We start from the raw sequence: 20829 nt of genomic DNA, 5'->3' as shown, positions 1-20829 counted from the left end.
GTCATCTTTGCCAGTTAATCTTCCTTTGCCCCACTTCCCTCACCCATACGAGGTGAAGCCCATTACTTCATTGAGCCTGTTGCAAGGGTTAAAGAGATCTGCGTGTATGGGGGTTAGAATTCTTGAATCTTAGGTATCACCATTATCATCACCGACAAGCTGGACATTCTAATCCTTTCTACCCCTAAGAAGGAAACCAGATACCTGCATTTGACATTCTAATTCTTAACATGATAGTGGACAGAACTGGGTATGGACATGGAATGCAAGCATGGGCTTTGCTACAAAAGGGGATCATTGTTTGGGTCCACAGCCCAAGAGCCTAATTTAGAGAAAGATAAGTATGAAGTTTCAGGAAAGAGGAGCATTTGGACAAAATTGTCTGAGTGCTTTATAGTTAAATGAGGAGCCAGGGTAGTTTAATCCAGGAGTTCCAAGTGAAGATATATAAATATATGGGAATTAATGGGGAATGGAGTCACTAGAGACTCCTATCCTGAGGTACTTTATACCTGTATTAATTAACTAATTCAATTTGCATGTAGATTTGAGTGCAAATGGCACATTTGGAAAACAAATGTTATGGTAGGTAGCAAATAATTAGCTTGGGAATTTGTTTTCGTCAGCACAGACTGCCATAACAAAATACCATTGATTGGGCGGCTTAAACAACAGAACTTTAGTTTCTCACCATTCTGGAGACTAAAAGTCCCAGATCAAGATGCCAGCCAGCTGGCAAGGGCTCTCTTCCCAGCTTGTAGACTGCCAACTTCTTGCTATGTCCTCATATGACAGAGAAAGAGAAACAGAGAACACACACACACACACAGGAAGAGAGTCTCTCTGCTATCTCTTATAAGGGCACTAATCCTGGTCCTGAGGGCCTCATCCTCAGGACATGATTTAACCTAATTATCTCCCAATGGCCCCACCTCCAAATACCATCACACTGGGAAATAGAGCTTTGTCACATGAATTTGGGGAGACACAACTCAGTCCATAGAGGAACTGATGGTGTAATTAATGAGTTGAACTGTGGTCTCCATGCCTGTTAGCATGGTTCAGAGGGTTCAGAGGGAGTAAGTTATTTGGGTTTTTTTTTGCACATGCACACACTCGGGTAATGTATACAGCTTAACAGCAAAGCTGCTCAAGTGGGCAGAATTTTCCCCACCTTCCACTTAGCCATGCTCCAGCTGTCCTGTCAGATGTAGGCAAGTAGGAAAGGAGCAGGAATTGTGTCATCTGGGAAAAAAGCGTGAGCTTGGAAAGGGATGCTTAAACACGCATACAGAGCTCCGGGCTGGCATATGCAGAGCCTGGGCGAGTCCTCTTCCACAGCCCCTCTTTAATGCTGTTTTTGTCTCCTCTGGACTGAAGGAGAAGTGTTGTGGGTTGGCAGGAGGGGTAGTGGGGAAAGCAGTAGCAAAAGAGGAATTGGAGAGAACAAGGCAATTAGCTTAAGAGTGGGAAAGCAGAAATAAAAGACAAGAAACCACTGAAAGCACAACTTCACAGCCCCCAACCCCACCCAAGCTCTTCTCTGGGGCTCAGGTGGGTGGGTCACATCCCCAGGTCTGAAGGCACCTGCTGACCTGGAGAAGAAAGAAGGCTGCCTGTTTACAGGAAGAATCTTCCAGTTGCCAGGAGAGGCAGCAAGCCCCTCGGCACAGAGAATAGGCCTTGCTTTCTCCTGGCTACCCTAGAGGACGAGAAACTCTGTTTGCTGTGCAGAGGACTTCTGCTTAGAGTAAGGTGGAAGTTGGTCCAGGAAAGGAAGGGTGGGAAAGCTCTAAAGGAGAAACGAAGAGCTAGGAAGAGCTCCATCTTTTGAAGGTGATGCCCTGGGCTACCCAGGAAGGCCGCTTCAGATCTCCATCAAAAGGGTTACCAACTCTCCTCCTTCTCATAGTGGGACGGGAGCAAATCCACCACCCAGAACGGGCTGGCCCTCATCCAAATGCATGGAAACTGGAGAGAGAACCAGCAGGGAGGTGGCAGATTAGATAAGAAGTGGGAAGTGACAGATGCTGTCAGGCAAGTCGACAAGACGGGAGATGGTGCGGCTGAACGAATCACTAGACTGGTGCCCGTCGAGGGCCTCTGTCCTGAAGAACCACAACCCCCGGCAGCTTCCAGGCTGCTTCCGGTACCGCTCACCGAGAAAAAAATCGCCCACATTAACCTCACTTCCTCTTCCGCTCCGCTTTGCACGCTAAGTCAAGGGACAGGTACAGAGCATGCGTGAGCTGCTGCAAGGCTCTCGGCGCTAGGAACAGCCTGGCGCTCTGCTCGGTGCAGGCCCGAAGGACCACCCCCAAGGCAGGGCACCTCGGGCGCCGTGTTTGCCCGGAGGAGAGCTCTCTGGGTCGTGCTCAAGTGCTCTGCCTGGTTCAGCATTTCTCTTGGCAACTCAGATGGCGTCCGAGGGAATTGGCTTGTCAACTGTTCGGTTGACACGGAGTCAGGAGATGGCACCAATAGGTCAGCTGATGGGAGCAAGATTCAAAGAGATCTAGACAGCTTAGAATGATGGAGCCACACTAACAGGATGAAAGATAGAACCCAGAGTTAAGTTCAGGCAATTAGATGCGCCAGGTAAAGGAGATGCGAGTTCATGTGTGAAAAATGAAAGCTGTGGTTCTGGTTGATTGCACACTTGATATGAATTACTAGCATGACATATTTGTTAGAAAGGAGAGAGAATTTTTTTTTGCTGCTTTATATTGCATGTGTATCATGGTCATATCCAAAATAAAGGAGATAATTATCCCACAGGATTCTTCATATTGAATTCTACCTGCGATGTCTCAAATGAAGCAAACATTCATTGAAAAGTGCTGGCAAGGGGCGCCTGGGTGGCTCAGAGGGTTAAGCCTTTGCCTTCAGCTCGGGTCATGATCTCAGGGTCCTGGGATCGAGCCCCACGTTGAGTTCTCTGCTCAGCGGGGAGCCTGCTTCCCATTTCTATCTGCCTACCTCTCTGCCTACTTGTGATCTCTCTGTCAAATAAATAAAAAAATCTTAAAAAAAAGTGCTGGCAAGGGGGTCCGGAGGGGAGAGAAATGATTGCAGCAGTTGGAACAGACTCTCTGAGGAGTAGAAATACGAGGGATGTGGGAAGGAGCAGAGAGCCATATTCAGATATTTGAAAGTGACATTGAGAAGAATTAAGTGTATGATATGTAACTCCGGATTACTAGTAAGTGGAAGGTTCAGATGGAAAGACAGAGTCCTCCTCCGTATACATTAGAATTAACTGTCATTTTGATATACTCTAAGAAAGAATTTGCTGTGACCCGAAGTTCCTTTGCTGAATCCATTAGGGGTGATGTGGGAGGGGATTGGGTGGGCGTGCAAGGTGTCCCGAGGTCCCTTCTGATCTATGGCATAGTTTATTTCACTTACCAGATATGTACTGAATTTCTACATACTGTGGGGAACAAAACCTAACTAGTCTCTGCTTTCTTGGCACATATGTGTATAATCCATGAAGAAGAGACAGACCATCAACAGGAAACAGCAGAAAGCTAACTCAATGTTAGGCAGAAAAGCAAATGGTGCTGAGGTGGGGAAGAGCCAGGAAGGATCTCCTTAGATTAACTAGTCATGGAAACTCTCTCTGACGTGATACTTCAGCTGAGACCTGAAGACCTAGGGGCTAGGCTTTGAAAGAACTAGGAGAACAGTTCAGGCAGAAAGTACATGAACAATAGCCTTAGTATAAGACAAAGCTGGCCACAGTGAGGCAAGCAGAGCTGGTCGGGGTGGCTGGAACCTAGGGGGCACAGAAAAGAATGGCAGAGGGTGAGAGAGAAAGAAGCAGACAGGGTCAAGGTCACATCCCCCCACCCCCCTGCCCCGCACATGGGCCAGGATGAGGATTTAAATATTTTTCTAAGTTCAGTGGAGAGCAACCGAATCGTTTTAAGCAAAGAGTAACGGAATCAGATTCACGTTTTTAAAAGGTTGATAAGTGGGGCGCCTGGGTGGCTCAGTGGGTTAAAGCCTCTGCTTTTGGTCCAGGTCATGATCCCAGGGTCCTGGGATCGAGCCCCACATTGGGCTCTCTGCTCAGCGGGGAGCCTGCTTCCTCCTCTCTCTCTCTCCCTGCCTCTCTGCCTACTTGTGGATCTCTGTCTGTCAAATAAATAAAATCTTTAAAAAAAAGAAAAAAAGGTTGATAAGTTCTGTAAGAACATTCTAGTACACAAGAACAGCAGCAGAAGACAGGCTGTTCTGCCCCAGCCCCTAGGTCAGCTCAGCAAGGAAGTGGAGGGGGAGCTTGACAGGACTCTGCTGGAGTTGCTCAAGCCTGAAGATCCCAGCACCTGGGGAGGCTCAAAACTTCATGGCAAAAGTCTTCAGAGTGGATTCTTCACTCTCGTTCTCCACTTGAAGAACCTGGAATCTACTCCAGTGCCCTTTGTTATTCGTGAAGAAACACAGCTCAAGGTGACACCAGGGCACAGTCACCGAGGTCCTGGGACTAGGGTGTCTGTAACTTGTGAAGCGTTAAGGGTCTTAGGGAACAAGTAAGAAGTGTCCTTGCTTTCTAATGTTATTTGGAATCTGGGTTGAGGATAAAGCTGGAATTAAGCAAAATAACTAGTATAGATGAAGGGAATTGGGGAAAAGATAATAATGCTGTAAGGTTTGAAGCAAGATACCAAAAAGTGGGCGGGAGGAAAAAAAGAAAGTAAAAGAAAGAAAGGATTATAGGAAGGTCAGGATTAACTAGCAAGACTGAGAAGTGAAGGAGTTTTTAAGAGGAGCTGCGGTTGAAGTGTGGAGATATGGGTCCTCCAACCGCTTTTCCGCGGACAGGCTAACAGCATCACACACTGCACAGAAAAATGGGAAAAAAGAAAAGAGCCACCGATAATCCTACCATCTTAAATTAGCACGATTATTGCTGGGGTCATTCCCTCCTTATTTTTTCCTATGCATCTGCTTTTAATGTAAAGACATTTGGAATTTTTTTTCCAATCCTACATGTGAGTTGCATGAAATAAAAATCCTATCCAACCCAACCTCTCAAAGCCGTAGGAACAGAACCATACAGTGTATAGTCTTAAAACTTAATAGTTTGTTGTGGGGCTGGCTGGCTCAGTCGGTGAAGCATCTATTTGTTTCTGCTCAGGTCATGATTTTAGGGTCTTGAGATCCAGCAATCCTTTACTCTCGCCTTCATCCCCCTTCAATCCCTGCATGTAACCTTTTGTGCAGTCCTGTGCTGGCCACGAATCCTGCTTAAGACTCTCTTGTTCCCTCTCCCTCTGCCCATGCTCAGGGGTTCTCCATCCTTTTCAAAAAAAAGAAAAGAAAAGAAAAAGCTAATAGTTTGTTGTAGTCAAGCATTTTCACATGACTAGGATCATAATATATGTAATTGTGTTACTTAGCATTATACAAACTATAACTCTTTCTTTGATCTCCTAGGATTAGTAACGATTGATGTCATTTTTACTTGGGTTTTAGATTAACTTTCCTACAAAAACCTTTAAAGGAAAAAGCCTTTCAAAACCACTGAAAAAGAGGAAGATGATGGCTTAATAAGCACATGAAAAGGAGCTCAATGGTCAAAAGTCATTAGGAAATGCAAATCAAAACCCCGAGTAGGAGATACCGCTTCACAGCCAGGAGAAGGACTATCACAAAGAAAGGCAGACAATAACAAGTGCTGGTGAGGGTGTGCAGAGGCGGCATGTTTATACCCTACTTGGGAGAAAATAAAGTGGTTCAGCCACTTTGGAAAAGAGTTGGGCGATTTCTTAAAAAGTGAAACCTAGGGGCGCCTGGGTGGCTCAGTGGGTTAAAGCCTCTGCCTTTGCCTCAGGTCATGACCCCAGGATCCTGGGATCGAGCCCTGCATCAGGCTCTCTGTTCAGCGGGAAGCCTGCTTCCCCACCCCCTCTCTCTGCCTACTTGTGATCTCTGTCAAATAAATGAATAAAATCTTAAAAAAAAAAAAAAAGTGAAACCTAAATTTACCACATGACCAGAAATTCCAGCCATTCGTATGCCCCTGAGAGCAATGAAAGCAAACGCCCACACAAACACTTGTTAACGTTCCTAACAACGTTATTCCTAATGACCCCAAAGGGAAAACAACCCAAATGTTTATCAGCTGATGGATGAATACCATGGAATACTCTCATGCAATAAAAAGAATAAAGTATGGATACGTGCCACAACACGGAGAAAACTCAAATGCTTTGTGTTGCATGAAAGAAGACAAGGCGGTAGTTCGCACGCTGTATACTCCATTTACAGGAAATGTCCAGAAAAGGCAATTTATAAAGACACAGCAGATCAGTGGTTGCTAGGTGCTGCGAGTGTTAGTGAGGATTCCTATGCACAGGTTTGCGGGACATATTGGGGGTGATAGAAAAGTCCTAAAACTGGGTTATGATGATGACTACACAACTTCCTAAGTTTACTCAAAAAGTATTAAATTGTACACTTACCAAACACACACAAAGTAGATGAAGGAGAGGGTGCTTTGAACATTTTGGAGACACTATTTTAAGATGAGTGAAATTTGGAGCCGAAGAAGAAATAGGGCGCAACAAAAGAATTTGTAAAGTCTCTTGGCTTTTCAGATGATAACCAGATTTATCCTTAACATAATATCATCGCAAAAGTGCCTATGTCAAAGGATGAATTTAAAACGGTCATATTGATGAAGTTCTAAGAACCTAGGTGAGGTTCGGTGGGCTGAGGTCCGGAGCTGATGACCAAGAAAGAATTCTTGAGACATCTTTGGTGCAAAATGGTGTTTTATTAAAGCACGGGGACAGGACCCATGGGCAGAAGAGCTGCTGCCCCGGGTTGTGAGGGATGGCAGGTTATGTACCTTGCGGTTGGGGAAGGGGAAGGGGAAGGGAGGTTTCAACGGAGCTTTCATATGCTAAAGAAGGCTACAAGGATATCCGGAGGCCTACCGGAGGCCTTGCCCTTGCAGCTTAATCAAAGTTGTCTTTAGACCAGCCATTAACATCAAGATAGTTGGGAGATTTTTGGTGGGATGTCACAATCCTGCTATCAATCGTCTTTGTTAGTGAGATTTAGTTCAGAAGAGATTTAACTATATTTACATTCCCTTCTATCTCAGCCTCCTTCAGTTTCGTTTATGGTGGGGAGGGAGACACAGGGCTTGAGGAAAGGAGTTATTTGCCTCTGGAAATTTGTGCTATTGATAAGGTAACTTCTTTGTTTGTAGATCTCTAGGACATTTGTAAAGCAAGGGAGACTCCTGTCTTGCAGGATTGTGATCTCCCAAGTTAGCTATTTGTTTTATTGTTTATGGCAGTCGGGGGTGCCTGAGGAATGCTACACATATTACGGAGGGGGAGCGGATAGAGAGGCGGTGCAAGGTGCCAGCTTTTGCTTTGTCTTCAGCCAGCCTCCTGCTCCCTCATCAATATCTTTGAAAGGCACAATATGGAAGGAAATTGAGTTACCATTACATACCCTTAGACAAAAAGAATGAAACAGCACAAGAGAGCTTTGTGTTTAGTTTTTGTTCCTATGCCGCCACCTCGTGGTCATTTATAAAATGGCGCCACTCGGCTTGCCCCCCCGCCACCCCGTGCCCCGCTTTTTTAACGACCTTGTTTTTGTTGAGCCCTGTCTGTATACCACAAATATCTCAGTGCTTGGCTGTGTGTAGGTTAAATATCTGAATGGATCGCTGAATAATTTATGCTTCAAACAAACAAACAAACACAAACTGTAGGGGCCAGAACTGGATTGGGAATCTCAAAAAATAGCTTCCAGCCCCTGATCTGCCTGGTGTCAGTCAGCTTTGTGACTTTGAGCCCAAACGAGATTAATGTATGGGCCCCACCTGGTCCCAAAGTTCAAGCAGAGGCTCTCTGTAAGTTAGCGGTTAAGAGCATGGTGTTGAGGTAAGTTCCTAATGACTGTTCTACTCTTTAAAATGGGAATAAAAGAATACTCACTGCCAAGGTCAGTGTGAGAACCAAGTGTGAAAATGCATGTGAAAACACATCTCAGAATACTTGTCAGAAAATAGTGTGCTGTGTGGTTCCCATGAGTAATTGTGTGCCTCCTGGGCAAATATCCTTTATCTGACATTCTGAAGTACTTACTTCTCCCAAACCCACCCCATCCCCAAAATTAAGCCAAACCCCTGAAAGACAGAAGTTCAGAAAACAAAATATATTTCTTAGAATTACCAGCCGATTGGAAAAACACATTTTAGCAATTTAATTACTAAAATACCTAGTAAAGCCAAAGGCTGCACAGAAGCTGGAATTTTACAAATAACTTGAGATCACTGATTATTTTTTTAAAAAGATTTTATTTATTTGACAGAGATTTAGCGAGAGGGAACACAAAGGGGGGAGTGGGAAAAGGAGAAGCAGGCTCCCCACTGAGCAGGGAGCCCCATGCAGGGCTTGATCCTAGGACCCTGGGATCATGACCTGAGCTGAAGGCAGAGGCTTTAACCCACTGAGCCACCCAGGCGTCCCTCACTGATTATTTTTAAACAATACAGAGAGTGACAAGGACATCAAGGTGGTGACTTGGAGCTGATCCTCTCATTTCTAGTACCTTACAGGTGGCTGCCCTGTTTACTATATGCCAGCCAGCACAATGCTGACCAGAGGGAAACAGAACTCTTTCATTTTCCCAAGATTTCCAATGAGTGTTTGCATCATTTGATATTTTATTCCATAGGTCAGAGGACTAGGCTGCATAAGGAGCTACACTATCCGAAACTAACGAATGTTTACTATTTTACTCCTTCACCAATTCTATTTCCTTAGGATGTCAAAATACCGAGATGATCTTAGCTTTTATTTTCCAGGCAGATGTTCTGGCATGACTCATACATTAAGTTCTTTGTTTGTTTTTAAACAGCTTTATTGAGGGATCATTTAGATACCATAGAATTCCCTAACATATACAGTTGTCCAAGTTTTGGTAACTGTATTACAGTTACGCAGCAATTACCGCAATTCAGTTTTAGAACAATTCCATCGTATACTTTGCATCTGACCAGCCCCACAGGGAAAGAATTTACTGGATCATTACCTTGTGGATTTAAACCATCTGGCTCTAGAACCTAGCAGAAGCATTCCTTTTGAATAAATCAAGCTTTAAAGGGAAACAAAGTGAAACTCTCAACTTTACTCCAAAGAGAGGTCGATGAAAGGCGTTCTCTCCAGGGGTCTGCAGGCTAATTAGAATATAAATTAAACCTATATGTTAAGAATAAAAGTTAATACACGTACATTAATGTATATTTTGAAAAGCATATATTACATAATTCATTACAGTTTATGCCAACATTATGGCCGCATTTCACCCAAAGATCACCTTATTTGTTTTCTCACTCCTACAGATATGGTTAGGTGGGATAAATTTCCTGAAGCCTGAACATTTTGATCTGGCATATCCCAAATTTATGGAAGAAATATTACCCCTTTCTGTAATTTGGCTGTGTACACTTCCATGGGCTTGGATGCGAAACACTGCTTTATATCCTGCAGAAGAAAACGGGATATTTAAGAGGCTCTGATTTTGTCTTCTTTGTTCCAGAAGGCTTATTTACTCCAGAAATAATGAAATTACCACGCTCCTCATCCTGCAGCTCCAGTACTGATGCTCTACTTCTCCCAATAGAGCATCGAGAAGATATGTACACAAAATCTCTCAACGCGAGAATTATAATCTGGGTTTAAAGAAAAGAAAATGCCTTTACTTATTTGTTTTTTGTTCCTGCCTTATCTCTAAGTTTATAGGTGTTTCAGAGAGGTAGTTATGTATAAACTACCTCCACTTTGGTTCCTTTATCTAGCCTTACAGAGTTTACAACTCCACTCATCCTGACATTTAAATACTATTTTACTTTGTTATTTAAGTGTTCGCTATGCGTTCACTCAGCCTCCTTCATATACTGAGTTCCTTGTGGTTAGAATAACTGTTTCAGACTTTGTGGGTGAATAAACGAATTCTGTTTCCCAAGCACCTCGCTCACATTGGGCACAGGAAAAGCTGTTTGATAAGTACTTGTTTAATTAATAATGACACCTCAGGTTTGTCTCCCTTCCAGGAGCCTCTGCCTCCTGTCTCCCCACCACTTATATTTATCATATAACCCAGATTTCCTAGACATTACAGATTTTCTGTCCTACTGTCCCTTAAGAACAGTTGCATGTGCCACACCAGATGTCTGGGCATATGGTCCTCGATAGCTGTAATATGAATCCATCTCTGTTGCAATAAGTCTCTGATTTCTATTTCTCCCTTTTTACTAACTAATAGCTCTGATCACCATTTCAAATACAGTTCCCTTTCTTTTATTTATCTTCAGACTCGATTTTTAACACAAAAGCATACTAATAAGACAAGTTTAACAATACAAAAAATACAGAGTACTTTTCATTAAAGGTTACCTATTTTTTCCCTGCTGTTTCCACTTTGACTTGTAAAACTCAGGGTTCCTGCACCAGGAGGGCCCAGAGAACATTCAGTACACACAGGAAGCAGCTGCGAAGTCCCCTGGGCACCCGTCGGCGAATCGCCCACTCACTAATTCTATGACCTCGGTTGAGTCTCTCAAATTTCTGTGAACCTCTCGAGGCCTTCCTTATCATGTTGCCCATCTCACCAGGCTGTCAAGTCAAGAGAGACGGGGATGCGCGAGCACTTTGTGAAGTCTAAAGCCCAAGGCAAACTTAAAGGACTGCTGGGGCGGGGGGTTCCCTGCAGAAGTCTTCACAGCTGCTCTCCCCCAGACTTCTCGGTTCACCGTGCAGCTTGAAGGGACGCGCCCAGGAGCCCGCACACCACCGCACCCCAGCCCTGCAAATTCACAGGCTCCACTCACGGCAGCAGCTTCTCCCGGCCTTGCCTCCCAAGGGACCGAGCCCCAGGACAGGGCTCGGAGACCACCGCGAAGCTCCGGGCACCGTCTGCCACCGGGAGAAGGGAGCCTTCCTTGCAGAAGGCCCCTCTGCAGGTGTAACACGCGCTCCCTCTAGGGCCGCCTCCGGGTCTCAATTATAAACCCGGGTCTTCCCCGGCCTCGGCCTCGCCGGGTCCACTCCCCCTACCTGCCAAGCGAAGCCCCTCCCCCGGAAAGCCCCTCGCCGGGAACGCCCCCCCTCCTCCGAAATACCATCCCGCCGCCCAAGCCACGCCCCACTATTTAAATTCAGGGCGCCCGCGAAAGTGGTTGGTGAAGGTCCCGCGCGGTGAATTATGGGGGCTGAGCCTGCAGAAGGTGGATGCTGATTGGCTCCTGAGCGAGGAGGGCGGGGTAAAAGGCGGAAGCAGGCGTTGGGGGTGGGCTCCGTGGATTTGGAGACCTGAGCGCTCATGGAAGTGGTTAGGTGCTCGGAGCATGGTAAGGGGCCTGGGTCTTTTAAGGGTTCCCGGATGTGTCGGTGTAGCTTGGCGTAATCGTTGTCAACCTCCTATTTTCAGGGAGCGTCTGCTTTCTCAAGACCGGCGTCCGCGATGGCCCGAATAAAGGAAAGAGCTTCTACGTGTGCCCGGCTAATACCTGTAGCTTCGTGCTGGCCGCCGAGTAAGTCTCGAGCTGGGCATGACTGCCCGCCACCGCCAGCTCCCCTCCGCCCTGCGCCACTGGCACTAGGAGAGGTGCGACCCTGGTCTCTGCAGCCAGGGCCTTTAAGTACTTGGTGGTCCCGGGACAGCGTGGCGTCTTCAGGAGGCGCTCCGTTCCTGCCTTGCTCTTTGGCCCTGGGCACCCTCTCTGGGCCTCTATTTCGCCCCCCTGTAAAATGGAGGGTCGACTACATCTGGAACCTTTTTGGTTCTTTCCCGCTCTGGGTTTCTTCTTGTTTGCCAGGCCTTCTGCTAGGACATTGCTTCTCCCTGCTAAGTGAGGACATGCAGATGTAGTAGAAAATAAGTGGTTCTTGTTTTGCACTAGTTTCAGGCCGAATTTGTTTTTAAATGTTTGAGGTTAAAACTCGCTGGTGGTCAGATTGTCAACTCTTTTTTTTTTTTTTTCTAAAGATTTTATTTATTTTATTTGACACAGAGAGAAAGATCACAAGTAGGCAGAGAGAGAGGGGCCAGCAGGCTCCCTGCTGAGCAGAGAGCCCAATGCAGGGCTCCATCCCAGGACCCTGAGATCATGACCTGAGCCCTAGGCAGAGAGGCTTAACCCACTGAGCCACCCAGGCGCCCCTGTCAACTACTTTTTAAAAGAGGATTCTCTGGGGCGCCTGAGTAGCTCAGCTGGTTAAGCATCTTACTCTTGATTTCCGCTGGGGTCATAATTTTAGGGTCCTGAGATAGAGTCCCGCTTGGAGCCGTGCATCGGGTGTGGAGCCTGCTTAAGATTCTCTGTTTCTCTCTCTCTCTCAAAAAAAAAGGATTCTCTGCATTTAAGGTGTAAGATTGATAATCCAAAGAAACAGGTTACTTTCGGGATTAATGCTGAAAGAAAATCAGATACCTGATCAACATTCTGGTTTTACAAAATTGGAAGCTGAGGCCCAGAAATGTTAAGCATCTCCTTAAAGTGAGAAAAGTAATATTGTTGTCATAAAGTGTTAATAAGGTCCACAGCCTATGTGAATTTTTAAACCTAATCACATTAAACATTTTTCTTGCTCTCTACTGAATTTGGTAGAGAAACATGAATTCTCTCCATCTGCTGTAAGGCATAAAGTGGATATCAATACTAGAAAATAAATTATTTTTTAGCATGTATGTATTAACTTATGTTTCCCTTACATGATTAGATGATTTGTGTCTTTGTTGTGCTTTGAAACTAAGCGAAGGAATTTGAATCTGTCTTCAGATTTGGCAGATAAATTTTCAGAGAAAATACTTTCTTAGTCTTTTAGTTAGTTGTCCTTTTATTGGAAAGAAATTATCGGAACCCAATTTAGTTAAATACGAAATGGTTTTGAAAAAAGCAGTGTTAGATCTTAAAATAGAAGGGATAAGCCAGTTAAGCTATCAACAACATATCATTAAGTCAGGATTTACTATTTATTCCTAATTTCTATACCAAGTTTCTTAGGTTCTGTACCTCATTCAAGTTTCATGAAACATGGAAGCATGTTCAGACTTGAAGGAACTAAGCATTAATTATAGCATAAGACTCAGCTTTATGTTAAAAGACACATACCTTTGGGGCGCCTGGCTGGCTCAGTTGGTGGAGCATGTGATCTCGGAGTTGAGAGTTCGAGCCCCATGTTGGGTGGAGAGGTAACTTGAAAATAAAATCATTAAAAAAAAGAAACAAACATTTATATAGAATATCATTTATGCAAATGCACTGCTCTCAAACTAGTACAATATAATATCTGACTTGACAGTTACTTAATAAACTTGGCCAATTTGGAATATGTCTGATAACCACAATATAAACAAAGCAAAGAAAGAAACAAGCGCCCCACATCATATGAGAGCACTTTAGGTCTTCACTCAAAACTGTGTCACCTCAAATGTTCTATATACATTCGCTCATCATAAACTGGAAAAGGAGGGTTAGAAAACTTAGGCCAGGCATGAAGCAGGTTAGGAGAGCCTGCCCCTAAACAGATTGTTATAGGACGAGGGATGATGGAAGAACTTGGGGAAAATTCATAGCCAGTCTTAGGTACTTCAGCTGTGAGTGTCTCACAACATAGAGGTCACAAACACAGTGTAGTTTTGAGCTATTGAGTCATCAGGAGAAAGGTGTATTTATCATCATCCTGTCTTTAGGGGAGAGTGAAGAAAAATGAAAGCTGTGGAGCCTTTCCCAGAGGGATGTGCATAGATGTACAAATGTATGGGATTTACAAACCTAGTGGAGGTCATACATGCATTCTTATGTTTAAAACCCATGGTTTAAGGGTGCCTGGGTGGTTCAGTCAGTTTAACATTGGGCTATTGATTTTGGCTCAGGTCATGCTCTCAGGATCATGTGAACGAGTCCTGGGTCGATCTCCACACTGGGTGTAGAGCCTGCTTGAGATTCTCTCTTTCCCACTGCCCTTCCCTTGTGCATGCATGCGAGGGCATGCACACATGTGCGTGCGCACGCACACACACACACACACACACTCAAAAATAAATAAATAAAACCCATAGATTGGATTGAATTTTAGAATGCTAATTTCTATTATCTCCTAAAACAAAATTTCCTTTTTTTCCCCCCTCCCCTCTAGTGTTCCTGTTTCTCATTGTTTATTGCATGAGGACTGTGTGGTAGGGCTTCAGGGTTTGCTTCTGCTGCCAGGCAAGGAAGAATATAGGTAAGTGTCCAAAGGGAAAATCTTCGTGTATTTGCTTCTTTCTTTCCCTGGAAGAGTTACAGCCAGGTATGTTTTCTAGAACTGACTATTCTGTAAAAACAATTTTTAACAAAGAGGATTTCTGTGTGTATTGAATGCCTACTGAGCTTGTCATTCCTCACTGCTGAGCAAGTGGTTGATCTGAGAATCTGGTTAATTTCAGATCAATTGGTTTTCCTTCCTCCCTCTCCAGCTCTTCAGTAGCCAATACTGTCAGCCCCCCAATAGTCATTAACTTGCTGTGACTTTTCAACTTTTCCATTTAGTCATAGAATGAAGTAATGTCTAAAAATGTCTAAAGTATGTTAAGTACTCAATAAATGTTAGTTTCCCTTCTATTTTATGAAAACTCCGAGGTAAGGCAGGGAAATTATACAGATGGCAGGTGATATTTATCATGAGTATTGAAAGATTAGTAGCAATTCAATAGGGGCAAGAGAAGGGTCATATTTAACAGATCAATACCCTCCATTAGGACACAGATTTAGGTAGTAACCGGGAATTGCAAGCATTTGGTTTGGTAATAATTTAGCATGTGTTTGAATAGAGATTTCAGAAGATAAGGCTGGCCAGGAGGCAGAGACCAGGTATGATGTTCGCTATATGATACTCTGTGCAGTTCAGAATGTATATATTCCAGATCAATTCCCCCCCCAATATTGGCATTTAAGTACCATCTTCATATGGCACTTAAATGCCAGTACTGCTGTTTTTCTTAATTGGGTTGTAGATACGGTAGGATGCATAGATTTTAAGTGTTCAGCAGTTGAGTTTGAGTAGTTGATATAACCAAGCCTCAGTCAAAATAGAGAAATATTTCCATCACCCCATTAAGTGCCATTGGACTCCCTTCTAGTTAATCCTCCCCTTCCACCATAGGCAACCACTATTACTGTTCTATGTCTGGCTTCTTTTATGTAACAGTATCTGTGAAATTCATCCACATGGTTGTGTGTATCAATAATTCTTCATTATTGCTGAGTTGAGTTCCATTTTTTGATTATCACAGTTTCTTGGGCTTATTTGCCCTCTGTATATCTTCTTTGGTGAAGTATCAGTTTAAATCTTTTGGCCATTTTTTTCATTGAAAATTTTATTGAGGTAATTGTAGATTCTCATGTATTTATAAGAAATAGTACAAAAAGAGCCCCTGTAGACTTTTTACCTCATGGTAACATTTTGCAAAGTATATATAAATAGTATATAATATTATAACTAGGATGTTATTCAGTCCACTGATCTTACTTGTGAAGATAATTTTCCTTGTAGTAATGTGTGTGTGTGTGTGTGTGTGTGTGTAGATTTAGTTCTATACAGTTATCATGTGTAGTTTTTTGTACGCACCACCACAGTCAAGATATGGGACAGTTCCTTCATCACTAAATTCCTCTACCCTGCCTCTCACTCCCTCCACCTCGTCTCTGGCAACCAGGAATCTGCTCTCCATTTCTAAAGTTTGTTCCTTCAGAAATGTTACATCAATGGAGTCATAAAGGGTAACTTTGGGGGATTTTTTGCTTATTTTAAAAATTGTGTTGTCTTTTTATTATGGAATTAGAAGAGTTCTTTATATATTCCCTATATGAGTTCTTTGGCAAATACATGTATAATAAATATTTTCTCCAAGTCTTTGGTTTTCATTTTCTTAACTCCCTTTTGAAAAGTAGAAGTTTCTCATTTTTATAAAGTCCAATTTATCATTTTTTTGTCCTTTGTGCTTTATGTGTTCTCTCTGAGAAATCTTTCCCTGCCCAAAGATCGCAAATTTCTCCAAGGGTTTCTTCTAGAGGTTTTATAGTTTTTTTTTTTTTTTTTTAAATTAACATATAATGTATTATCAGCCCCAGGGGTACAGGTCTGTTAATCTCCAGGTTTATACACTTCACAGCACTCACCATAGCACATACCTTCCCCAATGTCCATAACTCAACTGCCCTCTCCCTACCCCCCCTCCCCCTAGCAACCCTCAGTTTGTTTTGTGAGATTAAGAGTCTGTTATGGTTTGTCTCTCTCCCGATCCCATCTTGTTTCATTTTTTCCTTCCCTACTCCCCAGACCCCCCCCACTTTGCCTCTCAACTTCCTCATATCAGGGAGATTGTATGATAATTGGAGGGAGAAAATCTCAACCAGACTATCCGCTGAGCACAGAGCCCTACACGGGGACAATTTCATGACCCTGAGATCATGACCTGAGCCGAAACCAAGAGTCCGATGCTCAACCAACTGAGCCACCCAGGTGCTCTGAAATTTTCACCTTTTGACTGCTTTGTTGTTGTTGTTAGTACAGTGGGGCTGGTAAGCCTCTGGAGCATGAAGTCAGGATGTCCTGACACCTAAAACCATTTACGTGCTGCTGGGAGGGGCCTCTCTACCATATGGGAAGACTGTTCGAGGTTGTAGGAAGCCACTGAAGAATGTTTGCTCCAGTTGCATTAATAAAAGACAGATGGTTGAAGAAGGTTGGTCAGAAAGGAAGATGGTGGAGGCAAGGAGACTTACGGTATAGAGGTGCTATTAAATGTCTAGTAAATGGCATAGTCAGTATCACTTACCACCATAGACTCTTCTGTCATAGGAAAATGCGGCAACTAACATTTAGAGAGGTTAGGAAAGGAAGCAGGTCCCAGGTTGTGAAGTGGCATTGCTGAGATTCAGACCTTGGTCTTTCTGGTTCTAGATGCATCCATCCCCTTTAGTCTCTAAGTAAAAGATGTGCTTGGATTGAGGCATTGGCAGTGGAACTGGGTGTACTTAGATTGCAAAAAGCTTTGGTAGGGCATTTAAGCTTGTACCTTTGTCCTTCATTTTCCCCTCAGGAGCAGTGATCCTGGCGGTCCCGACTTCCCTGGGTTTGAGGATTCGGTGAGGTCGTGGGTATGATCCCCGCAGTCTGGCATTTGGCTCACTGTGAGTGCTCAGTAAATGCTGCTCAAGTTGGGATTTATGGGTGATGAGTTTACCATTAAGCAAGACAAGGAAAGAAAGGTAGTATCAGTGGAGGATTTGGATGTGTGGACAACACAGACAGCTTTGAACTAGTCACATCTTACATATATATGAGACCAGCTAGAGAAGTAAGTGCAGCTCCAAAGAAAGGTGTAGGCTCCAGATGGAATTCTGAAAATTTACCGTGAATAGTCTTCATACTAGGAAGATGAGGCTGAGAGGTGATCATTATGTTAAGATAGAAAAGTAAAGGGGCACCTTAGTTGATTAAGCGTCTGACTCTTGATTTTGGCCCAAGTCATGATCTCAGAGTTGTGAGACAGACTGCTGTGTCAGGCTTCTCGCTAGGCGTGGAGCCTGCTTAAGATTCTCTCTCCCTCTCGTGCCCCTCCCCCCTCTAAAAAAAATAAAATAGAAAAGTAAAGTATGTCAATGTTTTTCTTTTAGTCCAAGTCTGGAACATTATTACTAGGAGGTACTTACTGGAGGTTTTAAAAGGTTGTTTTAGGATAAATAAAATACAGTTCAACAACACACAATAAATAAAAAACAAGAAACAGTCAAGTACCCTGATACATAGTCCAGACTGGAAATTTTAACAGAATTAGATACGTCTAGTACGTCAGTAGATGACTTCCTAGCAGACAGTAAGGGCTTTTAGCCAGGACCCCTGTACTCTGGAGAATAACCTCAGGGAATACAACGTTTTCTTCTGAAAGCTGAACTTAAAGTACTTCGTGTCTTTGACTTAATTCCAGCACGTTTGAAGCTTAACCCAACTAGGTGACAGGTGCAGCCAAGTAATGGGAAGGAGGGATAAGCCCAGATGAGGCCAAGATGCCCATTTTTCATTCCTTGGCATGTAGCTGCATTTGTGTGCAGTTTTCTATCTTAAACACCAGATGGTGGCACTCACCAGCATTTGACTGACCCTTCAGCCTTGGTCCTCTGTTTAGGGACAAGAAACAGTCACTTCAGTAGAACCAGAGGAAGGAACTCTTGCCCTGACTTGAATGATATGATACACACACTTTGATTTACAAATCAAGTGTGGACATTGTCATTGAGCTTCCTGAGTTTTTGTTTGCTGCTCTCCCATTTCCCCCTCCTCTCCTTTGTCTTTCAACTTCTCGGAAGATCTAGAATCAAAATAGAAGGAAGTATTCTTTATCTGTAACTAGGTAAAACAAGTTTTAGTTCTTTAAATGTTGTGGAATGTTCAAAATATTTTATTTTTAGGGATGCCTGGGTGGCTGTCGGTTAAGTGGCTGCCTTCAGCTCAGGTCATGATCTCAGAGTTCTGGGATCGAGCCTGGCATTGAGCCCCGTGGATGGGCCCGCTGTTTAGCGGGGAATCTACTTCTCCCTCTGTCCCCCACCCCACTAGTGCACACTCTCACTCTCTCTACTCTCTCTCAAATAAATTTAAAATTTAAATTGAAAAATCTATTTTATTTTTAATAATATTTGAGTCTTTGTCTAGCAGATTCCTTGTGTGGTTGGTTATTGGGTAAGATTGGGGTGCAGACGATGTAGCCCAGTGATGATTTTCTGGGCAGATGATAGAAATTTGGGTCTAAGCCAGGCCCGTGCAGAAGCACCTGAAGTCCCACCCCCATGAAGAGCCCCCCTCAATAAAGCTAGTACATCTTGTAGTGTATTTATATGGTAGCGTATCATACACTGTGCTGTGTAATGGAAGGAATCCTCGTATGTGAAGGCTGTTAGCTCTAAGTGTCACACTTTTCCCACTTTGCCTTTTGTGTTATAATCTCGCTAATGGTATTTTCACCATATGGAAGTTTAAAACTTTATTTTCATGGCCGTAGGGTAGAGGAGAGCCATGCTCCTGAGTGGCTCCCACAGGTGGAAGTTTAAAACTTTAATGTGACCAGAATTGCCAAATCCTTCACCTCTCAGCTGCAGGGCTTTAGGTCCTACTTAAAAAAGCCTGCTTCCCTTTAGGATTAAGAAAACCTTATTCATCTCTCTTTTTTCCCCAGAACATTAACAGTTGCATTTTTTACATTTACGTTTTTGTTTCATCTTGAATTTTAACGTAAGAGAACGACGAGGTAGAAATCCAGCTTCAGGTTTTCCTAGTGCTGGTGCATATAAACAAGGGAACCTGTGTTCTTAAGGGGCTCTGACACCACTGGGTAAGAGTCAGACGCACGAAGGCTGTAGTCCAGCGCGATCTACATGTATAGCACATTGGATGTGTTGAAATGCAGGCGCTTCTCTGATCTAGTAAGACCTGCAGGAGGGAGTTAATGCTGGTGCAAGTTACTGAGAAAGTATAGGAGTTGACACCTGACCTTGGCCTTGAATGACCTTTATAATTTGGATACAGTATAAAGATAAGGAAGTACTTGGGGGCTATAAGCGGAAGTGTGGATATAGGAATAAGCAAGAGGGTCAGAGAGCATGAACTAATGATTAGTATTGCTTAGCAAGTCCTTAATATGGGTCAGGCGTTGGTCTGAACCTTATCTTTATATGTATTAATGCATGTGGTCTTCACAGTGATCATAGGAGGTAGGTACTTTTTTTTTTTTTTTTTTTTTTTTTGCCATTTTAGAGAAAAGGAAACTGGCACAGAGGCTAATCAAATGAATTATCTGAGGATTCAGAGCTAAGTGTAGTGAGGCTGGGATTCTGACCAATGGAAGAAGATGCTGGGGCCCAAGGGAATCCTGGCCTGACTAAAGTGAACGTGCCTGACTGTAAATCTGGGTTGGACGATCAACCTGTAGGAGGAAGGGAGGATATGCCTTCTCGTGGAGCACCGAAGAGGTCTGGTTTCCTCTAGCTGTGTTCATTATTACTGTTTATTGCTTACATCCTGGGAGATAATGAATATACTGCAGAAATCACATTCTTCTTCGTGGCAGAATCAGTATTTGCTTTCTCTGAGAATATATTTCCGTTGCTTTCTTTGTTGATTTGCAATTTAATAAAGATAACAAACTTTTTATCCTAAAAACAGAGAAGCCCACCCAGATTGGTTTTAATAAAAATACAAGTACAGGCATTTTTAGCACTGTGCCTAGAACATAGTAGATGCTTAGTTGTTAAATCAGAGATGTGTTGTTTTGTCCCTTCTTGGTCTCTTAAGTCCTGCCCTTTTCAAAGTCTAGTCACTTGGGCTTTCAAATAGATACGATTTATGAAATGTTCTTGTCAGTGAAGATTTCAAGTACTTGATACACTTAAAATAACAGCAGAAATTTATTCCTGATTCACTTCGATAAGGAGTGGTACTGCCCGATAGTTGCCTGTACTTTAAATTGTTAGGCATTTGAAGCATCTCGGAAATTTTATTACACATGTTCAATATAATATCCTGTTGTGGTGAGAAAAACTAAAGAGACCAGCAAATTTTTTTCCGAGAATTGTGAGCTTGAACGGGAAAATCGTGAGTTTATGCTGGGGGGGCTGGACCTATTTTCTTTGCAGTTTGACTGGAACACTTGTTCATTGGAGGCTTATCTTTGCTTTTATGTCCAGGTGAGGTAATGACATCTGAGGATTTTGAATTGGGACTCGGACTATCATGATTCATGTTGTGTATCATGGGA

At 43.4% G+C, this 20829-nt stretch overlaps 1 protein-coding gene across 2 annotated transcripts in view; it reads left to right on the top strand.

Annotated features, from left to right (window-relative positions):
• Positions 1-11304: 11304 nt before the first annotated feature.
• Positions 11305-20829, top strand: part of TTF2 (transcription termination factor 2) — a 40620-nt gene continuing 31095 nt past the window's right edge. For both annotated transcript variants that reach the window (XR_007126510.1, XM_047724625.1), the window contains exons 1-3: positions 11305-11383; positions 11464-11566; positions 14175-14261. Coding sequence is in view for 1 of the 2 variants with exons in the window: in XM_047724625.1 (XP_047580581.1) it covers positions 11356-11383; positions 11464-11566; positions 14175-14261 (218 nt within the window). In the remaining variant the exon portion in view is untranslated. The remainder of the gene's footprint in view (positions 11384-11463; positions 11567-14174; positions 14262-20829) is intronic.

This window comes from Lutra lutra, chromosome 4 (genome assembly GCF_902655055.1).
Source record: "Lutra lutra chromosome 4, mLutLut1.2, whole genome shotgun sequence".
NCBI lineage: Eukaryota > Metazoa > Chordata > Mammalia > Carnivora > Mustelidae > Lutra > Lutra lutra.
This window is presented reverse-complemented; position numbering and strand designations above follow the sequence as displayed.